Consider the following 25,302-nt stretch of genomic DNA (forward strand, 5'->3'; position numbering starts at 1 on the left):
AGTATGTTTTCATAGCTAGTGATTTAGTTACAATGAAATGGAATTTTCTGAAATACTGTTGTGTCAACTAGTAATGCATCCACAGTAAATTCAAGATTTATGTCAAAGTCCATTTAACACATACAGTAACAGAATATCACAGTGTAAAGAATGAATGGTGATAATGAAAACACAATTCCAGTCTTAAACAAAATATGAATTAGAAAAAAATGTTTCAAATGATGGTGTAAGAAAATATTCATTCAGTCAGACTTGAAATATCATTTATTACTGATATTAAGTTTAATGAAATAATATAAAATCTATATACATACATACTCATTTGTGAATACTTGCAATATGAGTGCCTTTGTTTCATACTCATTCTAAACTAAAACTAAACATTAATAATTTATTTATGAGAAAACTAGTTCCTATGCACAAGTTTCATGTTTTTGTTCTAGTTTTATTTAAAATAAGAAATATTTAAAAGAAGTGAAACTCGTAGTAGTAAATAATGCAGAATGCATTTGGTTTGGCTGATTTGATTATATCAGTAATTCTACCCATACTGTATTGTGAAAGCAACACTGATCAAATCATATAAAACAAACAAACAAACAAACCAAAATCTAAACTAACATTAAACATGACATAAAGATCAGAAGAAAGATTTGAAATGTTTCAAAATAACAAGTAATACATATGTACAAATCACAAACTCAAAACACTATCATAATTGAACACTGTTGTCTCTGCAGTTAAATTACTATGGCCTCAGCAGTAAGACAACAATACTGACATTACCTTCAAGTCTTAGGGGATCCAGCTAAACAGTTGGTGTGTCTCTATTTACAGGGTATACGTTATTAAGGATCACATTCACAGCCAAGTAAAGAACAATTCTCCTCCACCATCTGTGAACATTCAGTGCTGGCCTGCAGCAGGGGTGGGACAGCTTACAGCTGAGTTCATCTGTACAGTATCTGCCCAGCTCTGGCCTTCTGCGAACTCTGAAGTACTGAACAGTCTGTTCGCACAAAAAATACTTTCCTCAATGTCTGTCCTGTCCTTGCTTGGGTGCTAAGAGTAAATAGTGATGACCTCCCTGCCACCACCTCGGACAAGCAGCACCCGGTTCAATCCCTCTGTCAAGACTTCCAGGAACTCCATATCTGACATCAAAGTGAAGGAGATAAAACCTTGCAGCGATAAAGTGTGAAAAACTTTATATAAAGACATTTAAATATTTATAATTAAATTCTTGACTAAAGGAAGACTTTAAGTAAATGACCGAATATTTGTCATTTACTAGAAATAAATCTCAAGAGTCTGAAAGAAACAGGAAATCATGTTATCACACACGATGCTTTCCAGTATGGATCAAGCAACATAACAGCCCCTTTCAAGTACCACTGCAGGGCATTTCACATGAAAGGATACAGTTCTCATCCCCATCTTTGCTTTTGGGTGGTCCCGGCATGTTTAGCAACACCAGCTGGGCCCCTTGGGATTTGTTGACCACGACCTCATTCAGTTTTACCGCCGTGTGCATTCTTCTTACATTTGCATGATTCCTATGAAAAATTCATTCAGACCACCCGATCAGCATTATTACTCGTAGCGTAGAGGCAGAACCCAAACACATAATTTTTGTTGTGAGTTTTTCTTGTTGTAGTATTAGTTAAACTAGATATCCATTTCCTTAAAATACCAGTGTTTAGCAGAAGAATTATGTTTACGTTTCAGGTAAGTTTTGCTTTTGGGTTATTCCTCAATAAAGAAGTCCATCAAAAAAACTCATTGCTGTTCTTGACATGGCCCTAAGGTTGTATTTTTGCAGCCTGATCTCACAAGAATTCTTACATATTTTACAAGTTGGCTAATTTGTATAAATTCATACAAAGTTAATTGTGCAAAAACATACGATTCTCATAAAAAACAATGAAAACCCAACCCCTAACCCCAACATCAAAGGGGTCAGAGCAAATTGCACAAAAACTGACAAATGTGATCATATGAATTAATACGTATTAGCCAACTTGTATGAATATGTATGAATTCTCGTGAGATGGCGTTGCTACTGTGTGGGAATTAAGGTACTGTAAATCCACACCATCTTTGCAGTGTTCAGGCAATATGGTAAAAAATTTTAGAAAGAAGACCAACTGCAATTCAATATGCAAATATTGTGATGATGCCAACATAAAACCATGACAAATACTCATCCTACTAAATGAGTTCCTGAAACTTCTGCTACGGAGCACTTAAGGTAAGAAATATGGCTACATTGGAATAACGCAACCGGGTGTTACTTTTGGTATATAGCTAAGCATCTTTTTCTGCATTGATGTAGGTTCATTCAAAGTTACAAAGCAGACAAAACTGAACCTTATTGGTGTATATTCTTCAGTTTATGCTTGTGTGACTGTAACAGTTGGAATTGAAGGTATGCCAGAACTTGCTTTTTACAGGAATATATTGGCGACCAGTGTTGGGGAAACTTATTTATAAAAGTAATGCATTACAATATTAAGTTATTCCCCAAAAAAGTAACTAATTGCGTTAGTTACTTTTGATGAAAAATAATACTTAAGTTACTTTTAAGTTACTTTTTCTTACTTGGCTGAGGCTTGATCTCTTTCAGGCCTTGCAGGTGTTTTTATGACTGAAAAGCTCTACATTCAGAAACTGCATATTTCCAATACAAAAATGTCAATCTCTGGCCTGCCACATCCGTTTCTGATCCATACTGTTCCTGCTTAGGCACGCACGCATAAAGTTTGCATAATTCTACATGACTACGTTTAGTTTAATTCAGTACATTATTATTTTTAAATCAAATTAATTAAACTGAAAATCAACTCGCATTACTTTTTAAAAAAAGTTTGTGTACTTTATATTAATGTGTACATTTAAAAAGTAACGCATTGCTTTACTTGTAACTTCAGAAAAGTAATATGTAAGGAATAATTGACAACGGGCCATTGAATTATAAGAAAATAATGCACACCCAAGGTGCAATGCGGCCAGACGCGGGTGTGCAATATTTACAAATAATTCAAAGGAACGAAGTCAATTATTCCTCTTATTCCACGGTTACCACAAACATTGCTCTGGTGCCTATTTTTTAGACATTTGACAAGTTAGGTGTGCGGTTATCAGAAATTAATGCATACCCACGGAACATTTCTCAGCCAATCAGAATACAGCATTCAACGGACTCGTGGTATAATATTATATAATGCACGTTACTTGTAATGCGTTACTCCCCCCCAACACTGTTGCCGACTTTCCAAAGGGACAGTAATGAAAGATCAAAATACATCTTTACATATGTTTAGTCAGCTGTGTTTTATTTGAATGCACATGACCATAAATAAGTACCAAATGGCACACTATACCTAACAAAGACAAGTTGGTTTTACGTGTCTGCTTCACAAATTCATAACTAAATCTGCATCAAAACAGAGAAAGCCAAACGCCTCTGGTGGAAATCCCATTGAAAGCGAAGTGTACCTTAAACAAGTGTACCTTACAAAAATGTATGCAGAGGTATGTATGGCGAGTGAGGTATGTATGGCGGGTTGTAAATATTGTCAGCATCAAACTAATTGTTATTTAGGTTAGTGTTGTTACACAAGTAAACAGAACGGACTGTCACACGGACACAAGTAACATGCTTTGCACTCACATGCTGTGCCTATGCAAGTCTACTATGTAACTTAAGCCATACCAGCCCACACAAAAACACACATCACGTCATGCCATACTGTATGTTTAGAGCGACACACGTGCACATTCAACACATTCTGTTACTGAACATCAAAAAACTAACACAAGCCATTAAGCAACCAAACCGTCTGAAAAGTCTAAAAACTTACAGATTCTCCCACTCTCTGGAATAACAAAACAAAACAAAATCATCAAACTGTGACAAAATCATTTTCATTACACTGATCCACAATATGTAAGTGACCTGCGTAGATGTAGTTAATCAATGAACTCACGGTCTGAAGATGTCCCGCACAGCCATGTTGGGCTCCCGATGACGGTTCCTTTCACTAATCAGCTTCTCTTTGGTCCAGGTCATTTGGACCCGGTCGGAGGTGGGCGTGACCTTGTCATTCAGGATAGCGTGAGACTTAGTGTTCCTGTCATGAATCAGCTGAGCCTGAAGAGGTAAGAAACACAATGTTAACAACAATATACCGCTTTATGGTTCTCTCGAGATGCAATACAGTAGAACAGGAAGTTGGCCCTAAGAAAAAAACATAGAAGACCGTGCTGAAAAGACCAGGCATGGATCAGCATGATTTTTAATGTTGGTCCAGGCTGGTTAGTATTGGGTTAGCCATGCTGATGAAAATTAAACTCAAAGCTGGATAATCAGCATGGTCTTTCTGGTAAACCTCACTGACCGAGGAAATCATCCTGGTTCAGTTACATAGGAAACCTATAGACACCAGCATCAAAAACGCAACATGGGCTGGTGGGCAGCTTTGGTCTTTTCAGCAGGGACAAACACAGTATATAAATACAGACTACTGAGAGTAACAATCCTTATATCCATATCAATAAATGTCAAATAAAAGATCAGAAAATATAAGAAAATTAGTAAAGCTACTGTATGTACATTGACATTAAACTTAAAGCTATCCATGTACAGTATACTACACACATGCTCTATTATAACACATGCAGGCATGCTGTTGACAAATGAAGTTCTGACACTTTCAGGGCCACAGTTATTTTTACACATAAACATCTACTTTAGTAACTACATATGTAATTCTTGATGAAAAACATAGTTGTTTATTCTATTCTGTGTATTTTAATAAAACAAAAAAGAAATAAAGTACTGTAAGTGGAAATACAGCTTTCAATACTGTAAACGCTGTGGCTCTGTTATGCCTAAAATTGTGAAGAGGGAGTCTGGATCGACCAGTTCAGTTGGAGATGTGAAAATGGAGTAAAAAAAAATGGAAGCCCTGAGCTACCTCCTTCTCCAGAACTATGGTTGGTACTTTCAAGACGTTGGGAGACGGTTTCTCCGCACAGGGCTTCCTTCTGATGGAATTCCGAGATTCGTCTGTGATGCTTTGAATCTGCCAATCGCCATGCAGTATAGAGCAAACAATCCAAAATTGTTAAGCAGGAGGAAGAGGCCTTGTTTGACACACAGCTCTGACATACAGTAACTAATGCAACTAAAGCCCATTTGCCACACAACCACATTTCAGGAGGAAGCGTCCTTACCTTTCCATGAGAACAAAATAAGAGACAGATCACCTTATGAACTTCATCACTTTAAGGGCACCTACAGTACAGTATTATGCCTATTTTTACAAGATGCAATATAAGTCTCAGTGATGCCCAAAATGTGTCTGTACCTTTAAATGCAAATGAGCTACTGCTCCTCACTCCCTTGGCAAAAGAGACAATAAACGCTTTTAGTTAAAACTGACTGTTAATACAGTCTGAGATAATAGTATGACACAATTTGCTAAGGCCGGAAACTATGGTAATGCAGGACTGTCAGTCAGGGGCCGTAGGTGGGGCTTTCTCAGTGTGACATCGCATTAACATAACAAGAGCATCAAAACAGCATGTCTAATGAGAGTGCTTTGCTTTAACGGGGATTAAAAAAGGAGTGGGTGGTTTTTTATTGTAGGGTGGTTGTGTTTACACACTGCCAACACACAATTATGTGCAAACACCTAAGGGGATTTTGCATAATAGGTGCCCTTTAATTTATTAATGTACAATATTTGCACAGTTCTATGCCAAGTTGTTCAATGTAGAACTGTCACTGTGTTTCGCTGTTTACACACATGCACTTTATGTAGTCTTGTGTAGTCAGTTTCATTCTTGGTTCTTATTTATTTAGTCTATTTAGTTTTGTGCAGATCAGGCCTGTAGTCCTGTGTCTTATGTTGCATTTAATACCATGCTCCTGAAGGAACATGTTGTGTTATATATATATATATATATCTCCCAAGGGTTTTTCTTAGGACTTTTTTTTATTCCCCGGCTAAAAGTCTGGGGGTTTTTTTCTCCTAGGGGTTTTTTTGCAGCCTTCTTAGGCTTAACTTAGCATCCTCTTCTTTACGTTACATTAGTAATACACATGCTTATAATGTTGATTCATAGTCGCAGCAAATTTAGCTGCTTGTGCTATTGTGTATTATGTTGTGTTATCTGTCGATTTTCTGTGCTTCTATTAATGTAAAGCTGCTTTGAAACAATCACCAATTGTGAAAAGCACTATATAAATAAAATTGAATTGAATTGAATTGTGTTTCACTGAATAAAGCTTGTCTGACTCTAAGAAGAACAGATTGATGGAGAAATATTACCTCTCTCTCTCGCTCTGTCCTAGAAAGCTGCATGTGCTTCAGCATCTGAGACCGTTGCTCCATCACGAGCGTCTTCTCATAGGTGAAGGCTGAGATATCACCTGCATGCTACAGTACATGACAGAGGTCACATTAAATAGTTCACTTTCAGCATATTTCTAAGATTGATTCTATTATATGTTTATTAATAGGATTTGTAGAGCAGGTAATATCAGTGGCGGCTCATGACTGCTCATCCGAGGGGCACAAACTTAAAATATGTGTTGGGAGTGTCATGCGTTTTGCTGGTGTTTTCAAAATATGTGTTTGTTGCGTCATGTGAACCATGTGCATCACGTGTTTTGTCAAAATAAGTGCCTGCTGTACATGCGTCAAAACCGTTTATGATAAGAGACGCTCACAAAATACACGCAAGACATTCCCTAAACAGTAAACTTTGATTACGCATGAGATTATGCAAGTATCTGGCAAAGGCGAGTGTCTCTTTTATCATAAACCCTGTAGACACGTCTGCAGCAGGCACTTATTTTGACATGACATGTGATGTGTGATTAAACGCCATACATGCACATAGGATCACTAGACGCGCAAAACACATATTTTGAAATGACGAACCACACACATGACGGGCTACATACATGTTGTGACGAACTTCGCATCATGCGTCCTCGAGAAAATAAATCACCGGCCGCCACTGGGTAATAATATAGTTTCTGACTATCATTATTTTAGATTTTTGGTGTGCTAAGACCCTGAGGGTGGTCAAAATTCATTCTCACCATTTCAACAACTTCCACTTTAGCATCGAGACGCAGGTGATATAAGAACATCTGCAGGTCTTTCTTCATTTGGATGCTGTTGTCATCCATCTGAGCCACCGTGAAGATTCTCATTCTGCACTTTTTCCAAACCTGGGCATTTTAATGCAGAAAAAGGGCATTTATTTGAAAACTATTATAAACAAATATCTCAGCAGCTTTGCTGTAACAGATATGCTATTGTTTCATACCTTGTGCTGACGGAGCAGAAATGGAAGAAGCATGAGCAGACCGCCATCATGGACAATCCACCAGACATCAATGGTACCCTCTGCAAACCGATCCTGGTTTGTGGGGAAACTGTCAATGTTTTTCGCCACTAGAAGGGCCTGGTGGGCAGCAGTTGTCTCTCTAATGGTTTCTTTGGGGCAAAAAATATTTGTTTAGTAGTGCATTGTAATTTTATAAGCTTTTAATGAGTTCAGCATTTGATGAAACTTGTACACTTGTAACTTGTAAAACCAAACAGTTCTTTCCTGTGTTGACATTTCCGATTAAAACAGGAAGTTGGGGTTCAACATATCAAAATGTCTTTTCTCATTTTGAAACTGGTCTGTTTTCCCAGAAACTTTATGACTTTTAAATTACTATATGTGCTAAAATATCACTTTGTCAACACTGGTGCAGGCAAAAATCCTTGATCTTGTGGCATATTTTCTTAAAAAATGCTATGGAATATGTGGGATATTTATGCAATTTTATGCGTCACATAATCACGTCACTTCATAACGTTGCCATGGCAACGGGACATGCTGCGCTTGTGTGAGGTAAATGCAACATTTTTCAACTTTCTGCTAAGATATTTGTGATTTTTGCTACAAAAATGCCGGGTTTATGAAATCATACATGCTCCGCATATTTTGTGCATGGAAATCTGCAATTTATGCTCCAAAAGTGCAGCGTATTTAAATATGTGGACTTTGGCTGATTACGCGTTAAATTGTGCGATCGCATAAGCACATTTTTCTGGAGGGACTGAGTGATGGTGCCTAAACTATGATACATGAACGGTACATTGACTTCAATGGACTTTTAGTTATTCCTCTTTCACTTGAGATTTGAGACTTAAACTGAGAAACAATTTAGTCCTAATAAAGCTCAGCTCAAGTCTTATAATCCTTATTAATAATCCCTGACCTCACCACCCTTAAACTCTTAAAAGCGGATTATCTGACTTTCTACCAGCACGGGATTAGAGAATTATGTTTCCGCACCGATGAAGTTCCTCCAGGAGAGGGAGCTCTCTGCCTGTTTCCAGTTAGTGGGCCAGGACATCAACACTGCATTGTGTTTCATACCACCCAGCCCTGCAGACTGAATGAGTTGAGAAAAACCATCTCGCTGGTTAGATGACACCACCACGTGACAGAATCCCTTCATTTTTTCTTTTGCCATGGCTGCTTTGATATTCTGTAAAATAATAATGGATAGGTTAGCGTTACACTGTACACTTTACTAGTAATATAGTCAGTTGTCTAGCAGTATCTGAAAACTTTCATACTGAATATAATAAAACATTGTGACTACTAAACCTGAGGTCTGAATATGTGCAATATCTTTTTTATTAATATTAAATAATCCAAAGATGACAAAACAGTCTGAGAATGCAATCTAGTTATCAAATACAGAGGTTCAGCTTTAACCTCATATCTTCACCTGTTCAGAGGTTTTAGCATCTGCTGTACGAGCCATGTAAGTCCCCTCCAGTACGGAGCAGACGATAGTCAGACCCCTTCCAGCCTTAAGCTGTGTTGTGAAGGACAGCAGACGTGAATGTTTCACTTCCAGGTCAGAGTCCAGTTTCAGGAACACCAGCAGCTGGGGTCTGGAAAAGAAATTGGATTCGAAAAATGTGATCCTGTCTGTGAAATCCAGGCTAAAGTCTCATAATCTAATAAAGATATCAGTAGTATCAGATTGATATCACATTGATTTAAATATCAAAAGTCATTATTAAAAATATCAAGGTTACATTTTTCACAGAATGTTCTTTACATTATGTACAATGATTTTATACTGAAAATATTAAATCAACAAAAAATTCACTTTAGCTGGGTTTTGACGAGCAGGGTCACAAATTAGCACAGTTTATACATGAATTAATGTCTATTTAATCCTAACCTCCAGTTTTTGGTGTGTAGTTGCGTCTCTTCCAGTTTGATGAGGGAGTAGTGAGCTGCATTAAGTGACAATCCTCGGAGCCCATCTCCCCATTCCTTCTCCGCCCTGAGGTGATGCAAAACAAAACAAAAGAGTGAGCAATGACATGTAACATAACCTGTAAAGATAACACATCTGTGTTAAACTGTAGGATTATTGAGTTAACTTATTTAAACATGAGTCAATCAGTAACTGCTTTTTTATAGGGTTGTAAACATTGGTTATCATCCATTAGGTACCATGAACAAACTAAGAGCAAGATTATTTTACACCATGAATTAAGTACGGGAAAATTCACAATTAGCTCCTGACATTTTTTTATGATCCTGAAGGGATTCATTTGCAATAACAAACAGCTACTTGCCACCAAGTAAATATATAGACACTAAATATTGCTTAATATAATTATGTTCTTAGCTTATCTGTAAGAAAACTATCAGCCTTAGGTCAAAAAGCGTTCAAACAAGTTCACATTCAAACGAGTTCACGTTCATAGAAGAAGAACATGCATTTGGTTAAATAGTTTGTAAATAAAATTTTAAATGTTTTCATTTGCATATTCATATTTAATTTTATTGAAAGTGTTAAACTGTACAGGTCAAGATGACTCATTCTACCTAGATAAGGCTGTGTTATCAGTTTAAGGCGGTTGTAATCTGCTAATAACAAATCTTGGAATGTCGTCACTGACCAATCAGAATCAAGCACTTCAGAATGCCAAGTAACGTGTCAAGGATGATATAACATTTCTGTGCAGATACTGATATTCGATTACTTAGAATGACATCTGCACTATAAAATAAAATGCAGCATAAAGTTAAAACAACTTGGTTTTGTAAGTCAATATTTTAAGTTTTGACCTGTAAATAGTTGACATAACTTATAAAAACAAGTTAAAATTGTTTAACTTATTAAGTTAAAATAGCATAAAAATATATATGTTGATTTGACAAAAAAAAAGCAGATATTTTTTACAGTGTCCCGATACCAATATTTTAGTTGTTTACTCCTTTAAAGGGGTGGTTCAATGGTATTTTAAGCATTCTGACTTATAAACACAGTTATAGAGTTGTTTCCTCATGCTAAACGTAGGCAAAGTGTCAAAAAGGCAGTTGGGCGTGTTACAGAGTATTTCTGTGTCGAATGCACTTTGTCAGGGTTCGTACAAGTTTCTGAAAGTTTTTTTCGATTGAAGGTCCAGCTGACGTTTCGGGGTTTACTATATGTATCACTTCTTTATATGGGCACTTCCCCTGGAAAACCCTGCCCAACCATCAAACAGCGGGAGACGCTAGACCTTACAAACACCATATCACGGGACACAGCATTGTTTAATTTCAAAACTCAACAATGGCACGAATGAAGAAGTGAGGTTTTGGATGTAAGGAGAAGAAAGCCAGCCTTATGAAAACAATAGATATAGTTTATTATCCGGGGTAGCAGCGGAGTTTTGCGTGTGTTTGATGCACTGGATTTTCCCAACGGGGTCATGGGTTGCATGCGGTAAGTAAAACTTTTGTCTTATGTTGGAAATAGGCGCATGCATATTATATAAATGACACAAACATGAAGTGAATCATAAGTTAAACAGTGTTGTATAGTGTTGCGTGACTCGTATTCGCTCCTCCCGCGGTAGTAACTCCTCCTTCTTCATTTTTTCGTACGTTATCAGAAAGATTCGGTAAAGCTAATCTTTCTTTTATAAATCTGATTAAACTAAAGACTCTTAAGAGATATAAAGGATGTAATACTGCTCTATGGGTACTCCAGATTAACATCAGAAATGCAGAAACAGCGTGTGTTACGCAAGCTTTAAAATAATTATTTAATGAAATCCTAGTAGTGTAAACTGTAACTTTGTTGTCATTATGACCCAATAAAAAAAATAAAAATCACACAGTATGAGATCTGGTGGGGTTATAATCTGCCCTGATCATCTGCTGTTTTATACATTCAGCCGATGTCCGATAATAGAAATGATGTATCAATACCAATTATTGTCTAATACATCGGTGCATTCCTAGTTATTACACAACTTTTTAAGTGAATAATTGTAAATAATTGCACTCTGATTTAAATATTTTGGCACCAGTTGGCTATATTGTGTATATTATTGTGTATGTAAAGTGACTCTTGCTTACCCTCTGTATTCTATGTATTTGTAGATGAATCCAGCAAACACAATGACAATCAACGCATAATACCAAGACGAGACAAACATGAGGGAGAGACTCAGACTCATCCCGAGAAACGAGAGGAACCTGCAGGTATATAAACAAATCCACGGTTGCATTTAATGGCATGCTGTAAGCAAACATTAACTTTGGTCAGACTCATTCTACCTCAGTGTACATGCAGAACTAATAAGCTGGAGCCACGCTAGTGTGGTTAATGAAAAACGAACACCAATGTCACAGCATTAATTTGAATGTGGGACAACAAAGTTTGTGTCCGAGCAAAGCCGTTATGTTCTAGTATACAAGAGTTGCTCTGGTAATCACACAATGCGACTTACCAGTGATAGAACTTGAACCTTGGCCTCCAATTTGGCGTGCGCAGAAGTGTTTGGACAGCACAAGCCAGGTTTACAAAGAGGTAACACATCAAGAAAAACCTGCAAGTGCAAAAAGAAAAATGAAAGTAAAAGAACTGCATGTGATGAACAATATTATAATTTATACCCTGGGGCTGTTGAATGCTTTATTCTGGTTGGTTGGGAAATGTTTCACAGATATGCATTTTATATATATACACATATAATATTTGGGCTGCTAAGGTGTGCGTATATATAATATTTCTCACATAAAGACAAGAAAAGATGGATAACAGCACTCACATTGAGAGGATGGGAGCAACCTCATCCAGAGAGCCAATGAGGATCCCAATCTCACAGATGGCTCCAGTGAGCAGTAAAGCCCAAGTCGGCTCACCGTTAGATTTACTATGACCAAACACCTATCAAAAAGACATAAATTGCACAATGCTTTGGAGCACACTGCACATCAACTACTACACTATGCTGTGTTAATCTTACTGTAAGAGATTACGTATATTGCAGCCTATGCTTTGAGAAATGTTTAAACATGACTCAGTGTAATATTAGCTTGCATATAAAGGTAAAACAGCAACATGTTGGTACCTGCAGGAAAGGCATGATGCCATCTCGTGCTATAGCCTGAAGGATCCTGGGGGCACTGGTTAGGCTTTGTAGCCCCGCCCCACAGCAAGAGAAAAATGAGCCAATCACAATCAACCAAGGAGACGGCCACGCTAGCGTACCAACTATGAGAGTCCTGTTAACCGACTCTCCATACCTATCGTGGAAAAACATGTAAAGACAGGTTGAATGCAGGCAAATTTTGTAACTGTAAGTGTAATATTTGCAAATTTAGCAAGCGTTTTCTGGCAAACTACTTTAATAGTTGTTACAAAACAGTGCTTACTTGTCTCGTAATGCTACTCCTTCAATACACGCTCCAAATAACACCACACAGGAGATGTCTGTTTATCATAATAAAGGGTTTTATCTGACTTGATAATGACTTAAAAATAATGACAGAGTAGGATGAGCTTAAATTCTTTCCCTAGAGCAGGGGAGTCAAACTCAGTTCCTGGAGGACCGGTGTCCTGCAGAGTTTAGCTCCAACCAGCTCAAACACACCTGTCTTGAACTTTCTAGTAATCCTGAAGGCCTTGATTAGCTGCATCAGATGTGTTTGATTAGGGCTGGATCTAAACTCTGCAGATACACCGGCCCTCCAGGAATTGGGTTTGACACCCCTGCCCTAGAGGATTCGTACTTCAATGCAGCAAAAAGATACAGATAAAGGAGGTGGTTACGACAGCCATAATTGTGCCCGTGGGAATGGATCGTTGAGCGTCTTTAAGATTTCCAGATCTACTTGAGCCCGCCATGATTCCTGTGAAAATAAATAAAGAAATAATTTTCGAAAGGTATGTTTGGGGCTAAACTTTTCCACAATGTAGACAAAGAAACAGTCTACCCAAGAAAAAAATTCAACACTTTAAGGCTGAGGGGCTTATATTTGTAAAACGTATACTATAATATAGGAATATAAACTTATATTTGTATTACTAAGGTACAGTTGATAACATTGCATGTTACGTCAAAGCAATAAAAGAAAAATTGTGAAGAATATTCCAATTAATATAACAACATGGGTTAACAGTGACAAGCTTTTCAAAATGAAAAGACGTGATCATTGTATAAAAAAAATGCTGTGTGAAGACTCTTCAAATGAACAGTTTGGTTCCAAAATGCGGTAAACGCCATTTTTTATTAGTTACCGCCAAAATCAGTATTGTATCTGGTCTGTATTAAAAAGTAAATTCTTCATTTTAATATGACAAAGAAAGTCTTTTGATTAAAGCCATGAATGTTTATTTTTTTTAATCAATGTATACCACTAGTCTACTAAATAAATATAACATGGCAAAGATGAATGCACATTTATATATTGATTCAATAGATTTATAGCATTTTGAAAAAAAATCAGTTTTTATAAATCTTTATAAAAATCAAATTATGGATTTTAATTTTTATGTATTATAACCTAAAGATGCTATGTGAAACTTTGTAACAGAAAATAGTGGTTTTCATCTTGTCAATTTGGATTTATGGATTTATTGCGTTTTGGAACCAAACTCTTCATATATGCTTTTGTGTGCCACAGATAAAATATCAGCATTAGGGTTTGGAATGGCATGAGGATGAGTTTACAAAAAAATGTAAGAAGATTATCAGCATTACCTGTAACTGAGGGAAAGTAGATCCCAACCAGAATGGTAAAACAGGTGGCAATATCATTAAGGACATAAGGTCCTGAACTTCCAGCGCTGTTAGATACTGAACTCAATTCCTCCTTCTCCACTATTACACCTTTAGTGCTATATTGTCCCCACAAGTTATCTGTTAGAAAGATAAATACATCACACTTGTGTTATACATGATACGAAATACTCGAAATCTGGTGCTATACAACTTCTGCATTGCGTTTTACTTAATGTATATACCACAGGGCTGTTGAATGCTTTATTATGATTTGTTGAAAAATGTTCTGCGGGTATGCCTTCTTTTTTGATAACCGCACACTTGATTAAGTTTCAACTGCAACAAACCACCATCATTGCGATCAGTGTTTGCATCTCATCAGCTCATTTGCATTTTAAAGGACACACCCAAAAACGGCACATTTTTGCTCAGGCCTACAAAGTGGCAATTATAACTATAGTAGTCAACATTTGAAGTGGATCAAAAACATTCAACAAATTTGTCCTAAAACAAGAACGGGTATTGGATATTGGTTTTAAGAAAACTTTTAGAAAAGGATTTGATCCACTTCAAATGTTGACTAGTGTATTTTGCTATAATAAATTACCTGTGGGGTAATTTGAGCTAAAACTTAACATACACACTCTGAGGACACCAAAGATTTATTTTTAGGGCTGTTTAAAGATTAATCCCAATTAATCACATACAAAATAAAAGTTTGTTTTTGCATAATATATACACTCACCGGCCACTTTATTAGGTACACCTTACTAGTACCGGGTTGGACCCCCTTTTGCCTTCAGAACTGCCTTAATCCTTCGTGGCATTAATTCAACAAGGTCCTGAAAACATTCCTCAGAGATTTTGGTCCATATTCACAAGGTGCTCTTTTGGGTTGAGATCTGGTGACTGTGGAGGCCATTTAAGTACAGTAAACTCATTGCCATGTTCAGGAAACCAGTCTGAGATGATTTATCCTGCTGGAAGTAGCCCTCAGAAGATGGGTACACTGTCGTCATAAAGGGATGGACATGGTCAGAAACAATGCTCAGGTAGGCTGTGGCGTTGACACAATGCTCAATTGGTACTAATGGGCCCAAAGTGTGCCAAAAAATATCCCCCACACCATTTCACCACCACCAGCAGCTTGAACATTGATACAAGGCAGGATGGATCCATGCTTTTATGTTTTTGACGCCAAATCTGACCCTATCATCCAAATGTCGCAGCAGACATCAAGACTTATCAGACCAGGCAACGTTTTTCCAATCTTCTATTGTCAAATTTTGGTGAGCCTGTGCGAACTGTAGCCTCATTTTCCTATTCTTTGCTGTCAGGAATGACACCCAGTGTGGTCTTCTGCTGCTGTAGCCCATCCGCCTCAAGGTTCGACGTGTTGTGCGTACAGAGGTGCTCTTCTGTATACCTCGGTTGTAACGAGTGGTTATTTGAGTTACTGTTGCCTTTCTATCAGCTCGAGGCAGTCTGGCCATTCTCCTCTGACCTCTGGCATCAACAAGGCAATTGCGCCCACAGAACTGCTGCTCACTGGATATTTTCTCTTTTGTGAAATACTCAGACCAGCCCGTCTGGCACCAACAACCATGCCACGTTCAAAGTCACTTAAATCACCTTTTTTTTCCCATTCTGACGCTCTGTTTGACCTGCACCAGATCGTCTTGACCATGTCTACATGCCTAAATGCGTTGAGTTGCCGCCATGTGATTGGCTGATTAGAAATTTGTGTTAACGTGCAGTTGGAATGGTGTACCTAATAAAGTGGCCGGTGAGTGTATGTGTGCACTGTATGCAATTATTTTGTATATATAAATACACACATGGATGTATACATTTAAGAAAAAAAATGAATACATGTATGTGTGTATTTATAAACAAAATAATTACACAAAATATATTATGCAAATACCCACTTTTATTTTGTATGTGATTATTTGCAATTAATCTTATGACAACCCTACTTATTTTACATCATAAAAAAATCTCATAATATGACCCCTTTAAAATAATCACTAGAGCAATGTCTTAGCAATATCTGTGGTAACCGTGGTATAAGCATTTATCGCAAATGGTATAATAATGGCCCGACATCAATTATTTTTATATAACTTTATATCTGAGTGCTTACCTGATATGTCGCCGCTGAACAAGCTACGGGTGGCGTTAATCTCTGTCACATTGTTATTCATGAAGTACTCATCACATGGTAGATCCTGTGTGTCGTTACAAAAAAGGGCCCACAGTTGGGTGGTGGTGGTAACATTGTCGATGGTCTCTGTCTTTACACACTTGTCGAACTTGTAACTTTGCAAAGTACGGTTGCCTAGTAGACAGATTCTGTTTATGTATAAAACAAATATAATTAATATAAATAACACACACTGTAAAAAATCTGCTGTAATTATGCAGCTGGTTCCCATTAGCTTACTGTAGAAGATAAAGACTAAAAATGTTTCATGTTCATTTAACTTTGAACAAACTGTTGCCAATAAATAACATAAATGTAAAATCTACAGTAACTTACTGGTAGCTAGTTGCCAGTAATACTGTATTTTCTACAGACATTTTTTACAGTGCACATTACAAAGCCAAAAGTCAGTAGTTTCGTTTTGGTCGAAAATGAGTTATTGATATTTTTGGGACATTCTTAACCTTATTTATCATGTGAATAAGTATCTTAAGTCAGTTTTGTTGTTGCTTTTTTTTAGAAAAAATAATTATCAAGAAGAAAATAACTGAAAACAAAAAGTCATTAAAAAAATCTAAGTTGTTTTTCTCAGTTCCCCCTTCAGTGAAATAAGGTATTTTTCCTTTGTATGGAGCACAGTACATGTGTTCACATCAAATATGCTCTATTAAACAAGTCCAACTTTTTCTATCAGATGTACAGCAGATGTGAAACTTATTATTATTAATTTGGCTGTAGCTTTAATCCAAACATTCAAGCTATTCATTTGATCAGTATTTGTGACCCTGCCTGTGGTATCCTGGTTTCATACTCTCATCTGATCTCAGTATAACTCAGTGGTAAAGCATTGCATAAGCATTGCGCAAGTTCATGGGATTGAACCCAGGAAACACTTACAGTATCCTGATATAGACCATTTCAAAAGATGTAAACAACACTGATTCACGAACACTTCCTGTTTCAGTTTGTGACACTTTTTTTTATTTCACATATATCATTATCTTTAAGGTGTTTGTTTAACTTTTTGATTCAGTTGTATATGTTCAGTTGGTTGTATTTTAGCCCATCGTTTATCTAGTGTTAAAAAACTGAAACAGGAAGTGCTTCTGAACCATTGTTGTTTACATCTTTTGAAATGCTCTATAAAATGCATACCTTGCAATGCTCTGGCACTTTGAATACAAGTATTTGCCAAATGCATAAATGTATGTAATAGTCTAATTTTGACATTAGGATCAAAGTTTAAATCAATCATTGATTTCAATATTTTACATTGCCATACTCAGTCAATAAAAAATGACTTTAGCTGGGTTTTCAAAGACTGGGTCGCATATGTGATCTCTGGGAATTGAACCCATGACCTTGGCATTGCTATTGCCTTAATCAGCTGAACAAGAGGAATAAAAAAAAAATCGCAGTGCTACTTACTTAAAATCGGTAGTCTTGATGGTGGTTTGGATGGCCCCCGCATAGACGGCCATTATTGACAGAATCACACATGACAAGAAGACCAACGCCAGCTTGTTGACATATTTCACTCCAAGAAACACTACCAGTGACAATACAATCAAACAACCGGTGCCATAGAGACGCATGTTATTTTGCATTGCTGTCATTTCCTTCTCTTTCGTGTCAGCTTGGAACACAGTATAGTTGGGCGATATTATGTACTTCTGTAAAAGGTGATGAAAAAGAAAACAGTGGTAAGTGTCATTACCCTGAGGAAAGAAGTCAATGTAATTTTTAAGGTCATGTCTAGGGCAAAGTACAATGTCTAACTAATCTTGGTATGATAGAATCTGCTGACTTAAGTAAGCTCAGTGCTGACACATGCCAGATAAAGGTGATATGCTATAGAGCATCAGTGGTAGTTCGCAAAGCATCAACTTACCAACAAAATTTCCATGGTGCCAAGCACGTACATAGATCCTGCAAAGGTGGTGCCCAGATAGAAACACAAACCAACTACACCTCCAAACTCTGGGCCTAATGTCCGGGAGATCATGTAGTATGAGCCACCAGCTAAAGTTGAAAAATAACAATTACTTTAAATTCAAACACAGTCAAATACATTACATTTAAAAGTGAGAAGATTGAAATTATACCAGGCACTACACCATTAGTTGCAATTGCACTCATTGAAATTGCAGTCAGCATGGTCTGTGGACAAGACAAAAAAAAACAGGGGGTGATTGATAAATATATTTATTAACAATATGATAAATATCTTTTATAGCCTTTCAAAAGTATGTTCCTAAAACACGAGCAAGGTAAAGTTGTGTTTATTATGTGTGTGCCAACACTGCATCATGCATAGTGAAATCTCACATTTAAAGTCATATGATTAACAAGTCAACAATAAAGACATATAAACTGTTGATGTAAGTAACTTACGCAAGCACAGCACATGAAGACAATAGCAAGAGACTGCAAGATGCCTGCTGTACCCACTATCCATGTAAGGCGCAGAAATAAAATCACACCTAGGATGTTCTGCATGCATGGCAGGTACACACCTATAAATGTGCCCATCTGAGGACCCTTTAAACAGAATGACGCAATGAAACATTAAAGTTTGGCCGGACAAAGAAACAGGACAGTAAAATACAGAAGCTGTGGACTCCAGATATGTGTTTGTTAGTCTGGTTGAAAACATACATTAACTGTGACTCTCTTGATACCATCCTCACTTTCAGCCTCCTCATGCTCAATAACCCCTTGAGTTATGTTGGTGTAGTTTGCCAGCTTGTTGAGGAGAGACGACACCATTGGAGTGCTGTCCATCTCTTCCTATAACATATAAAGGTATATTTAACTGTGACTTAAATGGTTTAACGTATTGCAAATCAGAGATTTATAAACATGATACTATGAACTTTACTATGACACTATAAAAAAATCTCATATATGCAGGTCAATCAGGCATATGCAAACACATTTCACACTAGACTACCTGGGTATGAAATTGGTACCAAATGACATTTTGGATGTAATAAATTAAATAAAAACACACATCATCTCCAATGAGAATAGGTGCATGTAAGTCTTATTAGTGGTTAGAAATATATATATTTTTTTGTCTCACATCTACCATTTCAATGTGCAAATTGTAACTGACATCTATATGACAACTTGAAACTTAGAAATGTGTGCATGTTTTTTCAACATTCAACAAAGATATTTGATTATAAAATGCAGGGCCTCTTAAGAAACATAGAAAAGCGAGTTTTGAGTGTATGGGGTCCATTGCACTTGCACGTCAAAATAAAAGTGTGGCAGGTTAAAAGCATTACTAGCCAATGACAAATCTTTCTCCAGTGTGCCCATAGAGAGTTGCAGTGTAAACGTATGTAGGTTTCTTTTTGATACTGCGTGCTTAAACAACAATTAAAGCTTTGACCACAATATTAGAGGTTATATTTTAAACGTTTACCTCATAGAGAGCCATATTCTTTCCATAGAGGCTCTCATCGTGATCTGTACTGATTAAGGAGCAGGTTTCTCTGTAGGCTTCATCGTCTGGCAAGTGATAAAAACAAGAAAGCATAATTCTTTAGCTTTTGTTAAGAGATTGTGTATAATCTGGTGGAGTTAGTTTTTGTTTCGATGTGTTACATTGTGTTTGCTATATGCTACATATACAGTATGTGTACAACAGCAGAAAGTAGACAGATGGAAGTACAAAGTTAATTCTTATTAAATATTTATTTTAACTTAACATTAAAATTCATCTGCTTTCTACTTTACTTGTGTACAAACCTATCTGAAGGTTGAACAGAGTATGCTGTGACATCCCAAAAAACGTTATCCAAGATGTGAATCACTGCATGCTCAATATACGACACTTTTGACTTATGCTATAAGAATGTTTAGTACACATTTTTGTCTATAAATAACAATATTGGTCTCTACACTGTTACTTTATTATTTCACAATAATTATTTCTGTACATATGTATATTTGTGTACTTATCAGTGCTGTCTATTGTATTCTGCCGTGTCTATAAGCATTCAAGAAAGTTTTTTCATACATGGTACTTGTACTGTAGATATGACAAAAACTATTTAACTTTAAATGATATGCATTGCAAAGATCTTTTGATCATACATATCAATAACAATAGTCAAACTCACCAAACAAGTCTGAATCTGAATCCATGCTGTCACATGAACGTTACTGATTTTGCAAATGACAAACCTTTTCCACTTTAATGTTAAACGGGGGTTTCCTTGTGTCCCCAATGATTTATTTATTGTATGTTCTGAAGTCGATCACTTCCTGTATGTTTCAGAAGTTGGGTAGGGCTAAAACCTGTTGGTCTTCGTTTTTTCAGTCACTAGCAACATCAAAATGGGCTGAACCTTTAACTTTCTATTGCAGGGGAGGTTCATTCTGTTGAGTCTGTCTTTTGACAGTGGTCTGTGAACTAGACTGCCTTTAACCCCTGAGACTTATTATTGACTTCTGCCAAAGAAGATTATTTAAAAACCAGTATACTCTGCCAAAAGACAAAGCGTGCAGCTAAAAAACTTTAAATCAAGTCTTATCAGATGCTAACTGTATACCTTTATTGGTTCAGTTAAGGAAATATTTCAAAGAGACAGGAGACAATAGGAGTCTGTTCTTCAGAAGGTACTGTAAATAAAGCAGTGACTAAAAAACTAATTCAAGGATTTCAGATTTAATAGATTGAAAGAACCCTTTTCATAAAGGCAAACAGATTAGGCTTTTTCCAAGACAAAAGGGCTTGAGCTGGAGACTCAACTACTGTTTATATAGTCTAAAGTTTTGAATGACAGGATCATATAAATAAGTTCTTCCTGAATCTTTGTTTAGAAGTCAATTGTAATCTAATGGGAAATGTCTATTTCCTAGCCTAGGTGTAATTTCAAGGTTTTTTCCGCTTTAAAAAAACAAAACAATGACGGTTCAAGGCATGAGAAACATCCTTTTCCTGAGAACTCAAAGATTCTCTCTGTGTAATATTTATTTCCATGTAAACAAATTTTTATGCAAAAAAATCATGTAAATTAGTAAGTAAGTGCCAAAGAAATTAATGCAACTTTTTAAAATCATAGTTATAAGGACGTTCAAAACCCAAACAAACCTATTTCTAAATATAATACAGGCTTGGGCGGTTTCCCAGACGTATCCTAGTCCCAGACTAAAGTGCATGTTTGACCTGCCTTATTTTAAAAACATCTTGCCCTGATATTATATATATATATATATATATATATATATATATATATAAGTGTCATTGTTTTATCTCAGTGTGCACACCAGTATGGTTTTTTTAAGGTATGTTTGTAAAAACTACCTAAATATCCTAATATAAGACCTAATCCTATGTCTGGTAAACTGCCCCCTGGTCATGTTTTAAGGTGGGGTTAATAACTGTTAATGCAGTCTTTATATAAGTTGACAGAATGCCCTATACGGCACTGGAAAAAATGTCAACAACTGTGTCATTTGTTTAAAGTGCATTTTTACATTGGTCTAATTGGAAACCATCATTTCTGTTTTTAACATGTTAAAAATGCTTTTTAGCACCATGTATTTTTGTAACTCTACCCTTCCCCTAATGTAAAAACTACTGTATTAACATTGTAAGTGTAGAAAAACTAAACAATTTTCTCTTTAATTAAATCTATTTTCTGGATCATTCCATTGGTAATATGCTGTGACTGGCTGTTTTTCCTTCATGATCACATTGATCATTGTTTAAAAATTAAGTGGGAACAACAAAGGAAAAGTTTTTTTGACAAATAATATTGAGGTTTACCAAACCAACTAATCTGTGCTAATCCAACTGAACTAATTTGAATGGAATAAATTGTTTGTAAAAACTTACTAAAGTAATACATTCAATTTCTGAGTAAAGAATTAGAAACTTGATATAAGTTAATAAAACTCATTTTAACAAAAATACAGTCTCTTGTTATTTATTTTAAATTAAATAAGTTTTGTACATTTAGTCAAAGTCAATTTCTGATTAATGTTAAAGTGACAGTAAGGCATAAATATAATTTCAGATTTTTTAAAGTTACTCCAAGATATAACTATTTTGAGTAGTATAATTTCATTTCAAAAAGGAAAGCACAATTGAACTTTTTGTCATGGAAAGTTTTAAATTAAACAAATTAAAGGGGCCATAATAATAAACCAGACATACTGGATTATCCAATTTCATTGGTAATAGAACTATAAACCCCACACTGTAAAAATAGTTGAGACAACTTAAAAATAAAATAAGGCAACCTATCACAAGCATTTTTTTGGACTGAATTCCACCTGACTAAAAAGATTGCATTAAAATCACAAGTTGGCCCAACATAAATAGTTTTATTTACCTAATAAATAACAGAACTAAATATATTTTGTTGGCCAAACACGACCTAAAATATTATATGAAAGACCAATACATTGGTCAAATAATTGCTCAATCATTTTGTGTTGTAGGCATGTTTGTGCATTTTCATTAGTCACTTTGCTGCGTCATAAGCTTAGATGACAAACATGACAAACATCATTAATTAAAAATAACTCCAAATACAACAGATACAGTAACTCACAGAGACAACAACAACAACAACAGCATAAGTAAAGCCAAAACACTAAACAATAAAATTTCAATATTAACCATCGAATTAAACATGATGCAATGCATTCTAGTAACGTTCAAACCCTTTTTAATTTTAAATATAGTAGTCAACATTTGAAGTGGATCAAAAACATTCATCAAAGTTGTTCTAAGACAAGAACGGGTACTGGGTATTAGTTTTAAGACAACTTTTAGGAAAGGTTTTGATCCACTTCAAATGTTGACTAGTGTAGTTTGATTCAGATTACTCAACCTGGCAAGTTGGGCAAACTTTCTGACATATTTTGGACCAAATAAATTGAGTATCAAAGTCCAGTCTACAAAATCTTTGTAAGCAACATGTTGAGGGCTAATATTATTTAGGATAAAGAAAATAATAAATTGACTCCTTCTAATAAAAAAATCTTTATATACAGTTGTTAGTTGTGCCAATTACAAGTTTGTCTTAAAGCCAACCAGTTGCGCAACAAGCTAAACCTGATGCTGCTCCAAATTCCAACAAGATGAGTCTATTCGGATCAACTTTTAATGGAACAAAGCAAAGGAAGATGTCAGAATAAAAAAATGAAATAAAGAAGTGTTAAATGTTCAACCCGGTTTTATATGACCTACAGAGAGAAAGAGAGATAGTAAGAGAGAGGAACAGAGAGAGAGAGAAACAGGAAAAGGGGAAAAAAGTGTCCAGTAAATTACCACTTTGTTTACACTCCCTGAGATGATTTCACAAACACATGGTAGCAAACATGTTTGTTTTTGAGGAGGTTCTTACTGCAAACAGACCCAAACTTGCAGGCAAAAAAGCATAAAGTCTTTTTAAATCATACATTAAAAAGAAAGAGTTCTGCCTTTCTGTGGGCATGTTCAGGCAGAGTTTAGCTTCAGTACGAGGCACATTTTTTCCCTGAAAAGTTCTCACCTGAGCAGGGTCCAGCCGCTGTGTCTGGCCCCTCCTTGTCCTCTTCGTTTTGGATCTGTTCATCATGTGTCTCTGATAGTGGGCTATCTTCCACCGGCACCACTGTGAATGTGGTGGGCATTTTTCCTTCACACCATGTGCTTTGCTGTCTCCTGAACCTTTCACTTTCTTCTTCTCCAAGCTACCAACTGAAGTCTTCTTGGCTTTCCAAAGTTCGAAGTTCTCCCAACTTCTTCACAACTGTTGTGAACCGTTCAGACGCAGGAGGCCACGTGATCTCTTTCACCAAATAAGGAGCTTACACAACTCCTCCCTTCTGCTGATGGGCCGTATTCTCCTGCCACAGAGCTGGTGCTTCCTGTTTTTTGCTAACTGCCCATTATACCTGCGAGGGTTGGTCGTGTTTACTGCTGATTGTTTGCAGTGTTGAAGTCATCAGAGGGTGCACAAAGTGGTGGCAACAAAAGGCGCAAGACAATGCGGCATTCCTTAAGCACAGCCCAATTCCCTGCCCAACCCCCTCCCAATGCTAGCAGCCAGAGAGGAAACATGTGCAACAATCATTCCCATTCACAGGAACCATTAGTACCAGTAAAACCGAAAATAAATGCTCCACCTTTGTTTTCCTGAAAGGTCTATTACTGGATCTTTGTAAATGTTTGGAGTTTATCCGTTCATACAAAACTTTGATTTTGAAGCCAGATTCTCCAAACAATTTCCATACTTTTTATTTTAAAAAGTGCATCACTTATGTTTTATCCTGTAGCGCTAAGGGTGTGTCATAACCATAGCCTTACATGACTTGTGGATTACCACTGACAACACATCCATCAGTCATGTGAGAGTGGCTGATAAGGGTCTTGGCGGTGGCACTTTGCTGAATTTACAGGAAACAACCTGCATAAGCAGCTGTTTAGCTGTGGGTTTGCTGATGTGCTGTTGGTTCTGCAAATTAATTCAGTTAGCATTCAAGACCATTGTTTTCAGGGACACATAACAACTAAGATGTGTACAGCTTAAATATTGGTCATTTGCTGATAAAACAGGAACATTTAATATGTTCAAAGCAGATATTTTGCACTCATACATTATTTGTTTAATGGAAAATTGTAAACAATTAAATGCAAATGACCTTTTTCAATTTTTATCAACCTGTTTGCAACAGTAATACACCTTTACAATTTTTTTTTCATTATAAAGGGTTATTTACATTACTAGAGAATTGACAGATGTTGCCCTCTGTAGGCTGAGAGAGGAAATACTTAGACCATAGCTTTTATCTATCACATAACTCTTTTCGACAGTAGGTGGCAGTATATACTATTTGTACTGACTCGTTTCTCAATACGAAGGCTGCAGCCTGCGGAGGTCGCATATGCAGGCTGCATACGTCATCGAGCCTGGTTTATTTAAGTTACCTGAGCATTACATTCGCAAGTCATAAGCATATTACAACAATTTAGTATTA

At 36.4% G+C, this 25,302-nt stretch overlaps 1 protein-coding gene across 3 annotated transcripts; it reads right to left on the reverse strand.

Annotated features, from left to right (window-relative positions):
* Positions 1–246: 246 nt before the first annotated feature.
* slc12a7a (solute carrier family 12 member 7a) lies at positions 247–24,261 on the reverse strand. 3 transcript variants are annotated; one of them, XM_065276262.1, is made up of 26 exons: positions 23,835–24,261; positions 19,748–19,833; positions 18,973–19,104; positions 18,709–18,855; positions 18,420–18,474; positions 18,206–18,336; positions 17,743–17,987; positions 16,255–16,463; positions 14,088–14,246; positions 13,138–13,236; positions 12,760–12,817; positions 12,456–12,630; positions 12,153–12,271; positions 11,832–11,930; positions 11,458–11,577; positions 9,278–9,382; positions 8,813–8,981; positions 8,371–8,566; positions 7,348–7,517; positions 7,118–7,249; positions 6,339–6,446; positions 4,980–5,087; positions 3,990–4,153; positions 3,864–3,878; positions 1,423–1,556; positions 247–1,154 (listed from the first exon to the last, which is right to left on the reverse strand). In XM_065276262.1, the coding sequence occupies exons 1-26, from the start codon at positions 23,953–23,955 to the stop codon at positions 1,063–1,065; spliced, it is 3,348 nt and encodes a 1,115-aa protein (XP_065132334.1). In that variant the 5' UTR covers positions 23,956–24,261; the 3' UTR covers positions 247–1,062. The 3 variants fall into 3 exon arrangements, with proteins under 3 accessions (XP_065132334.1, XP_065132336.1, XP_065132337.1); XM_065276264.1 differs by lacking the exon at positions 23,835–24,261 and adding an exon at positions 20,448–20,589; XM_065276265.1 differs by lacking the exon at positions 4,980–5,087 and having other exon boundaries at positions 23,835–24,259.
* Between the last annotated feature and the right edge of the window lie 1,041 nt (positions 24,262–25,302).

Source organism: Paramisgurnus dabryanus, chromosome 6 (assembly GCF_030506205.2).
Source record: "Paramisgurnus dabryanus chromosome 6, PD_genome_1.1, whole genome shotgun sequence".
Lineage (NCBI taxonomy): Eukaryota > Metazoa > Chordata > Actinopteri > Cypriniformes > Cobitidae > Paramisgurnus > Paramisgurnus dabryanus.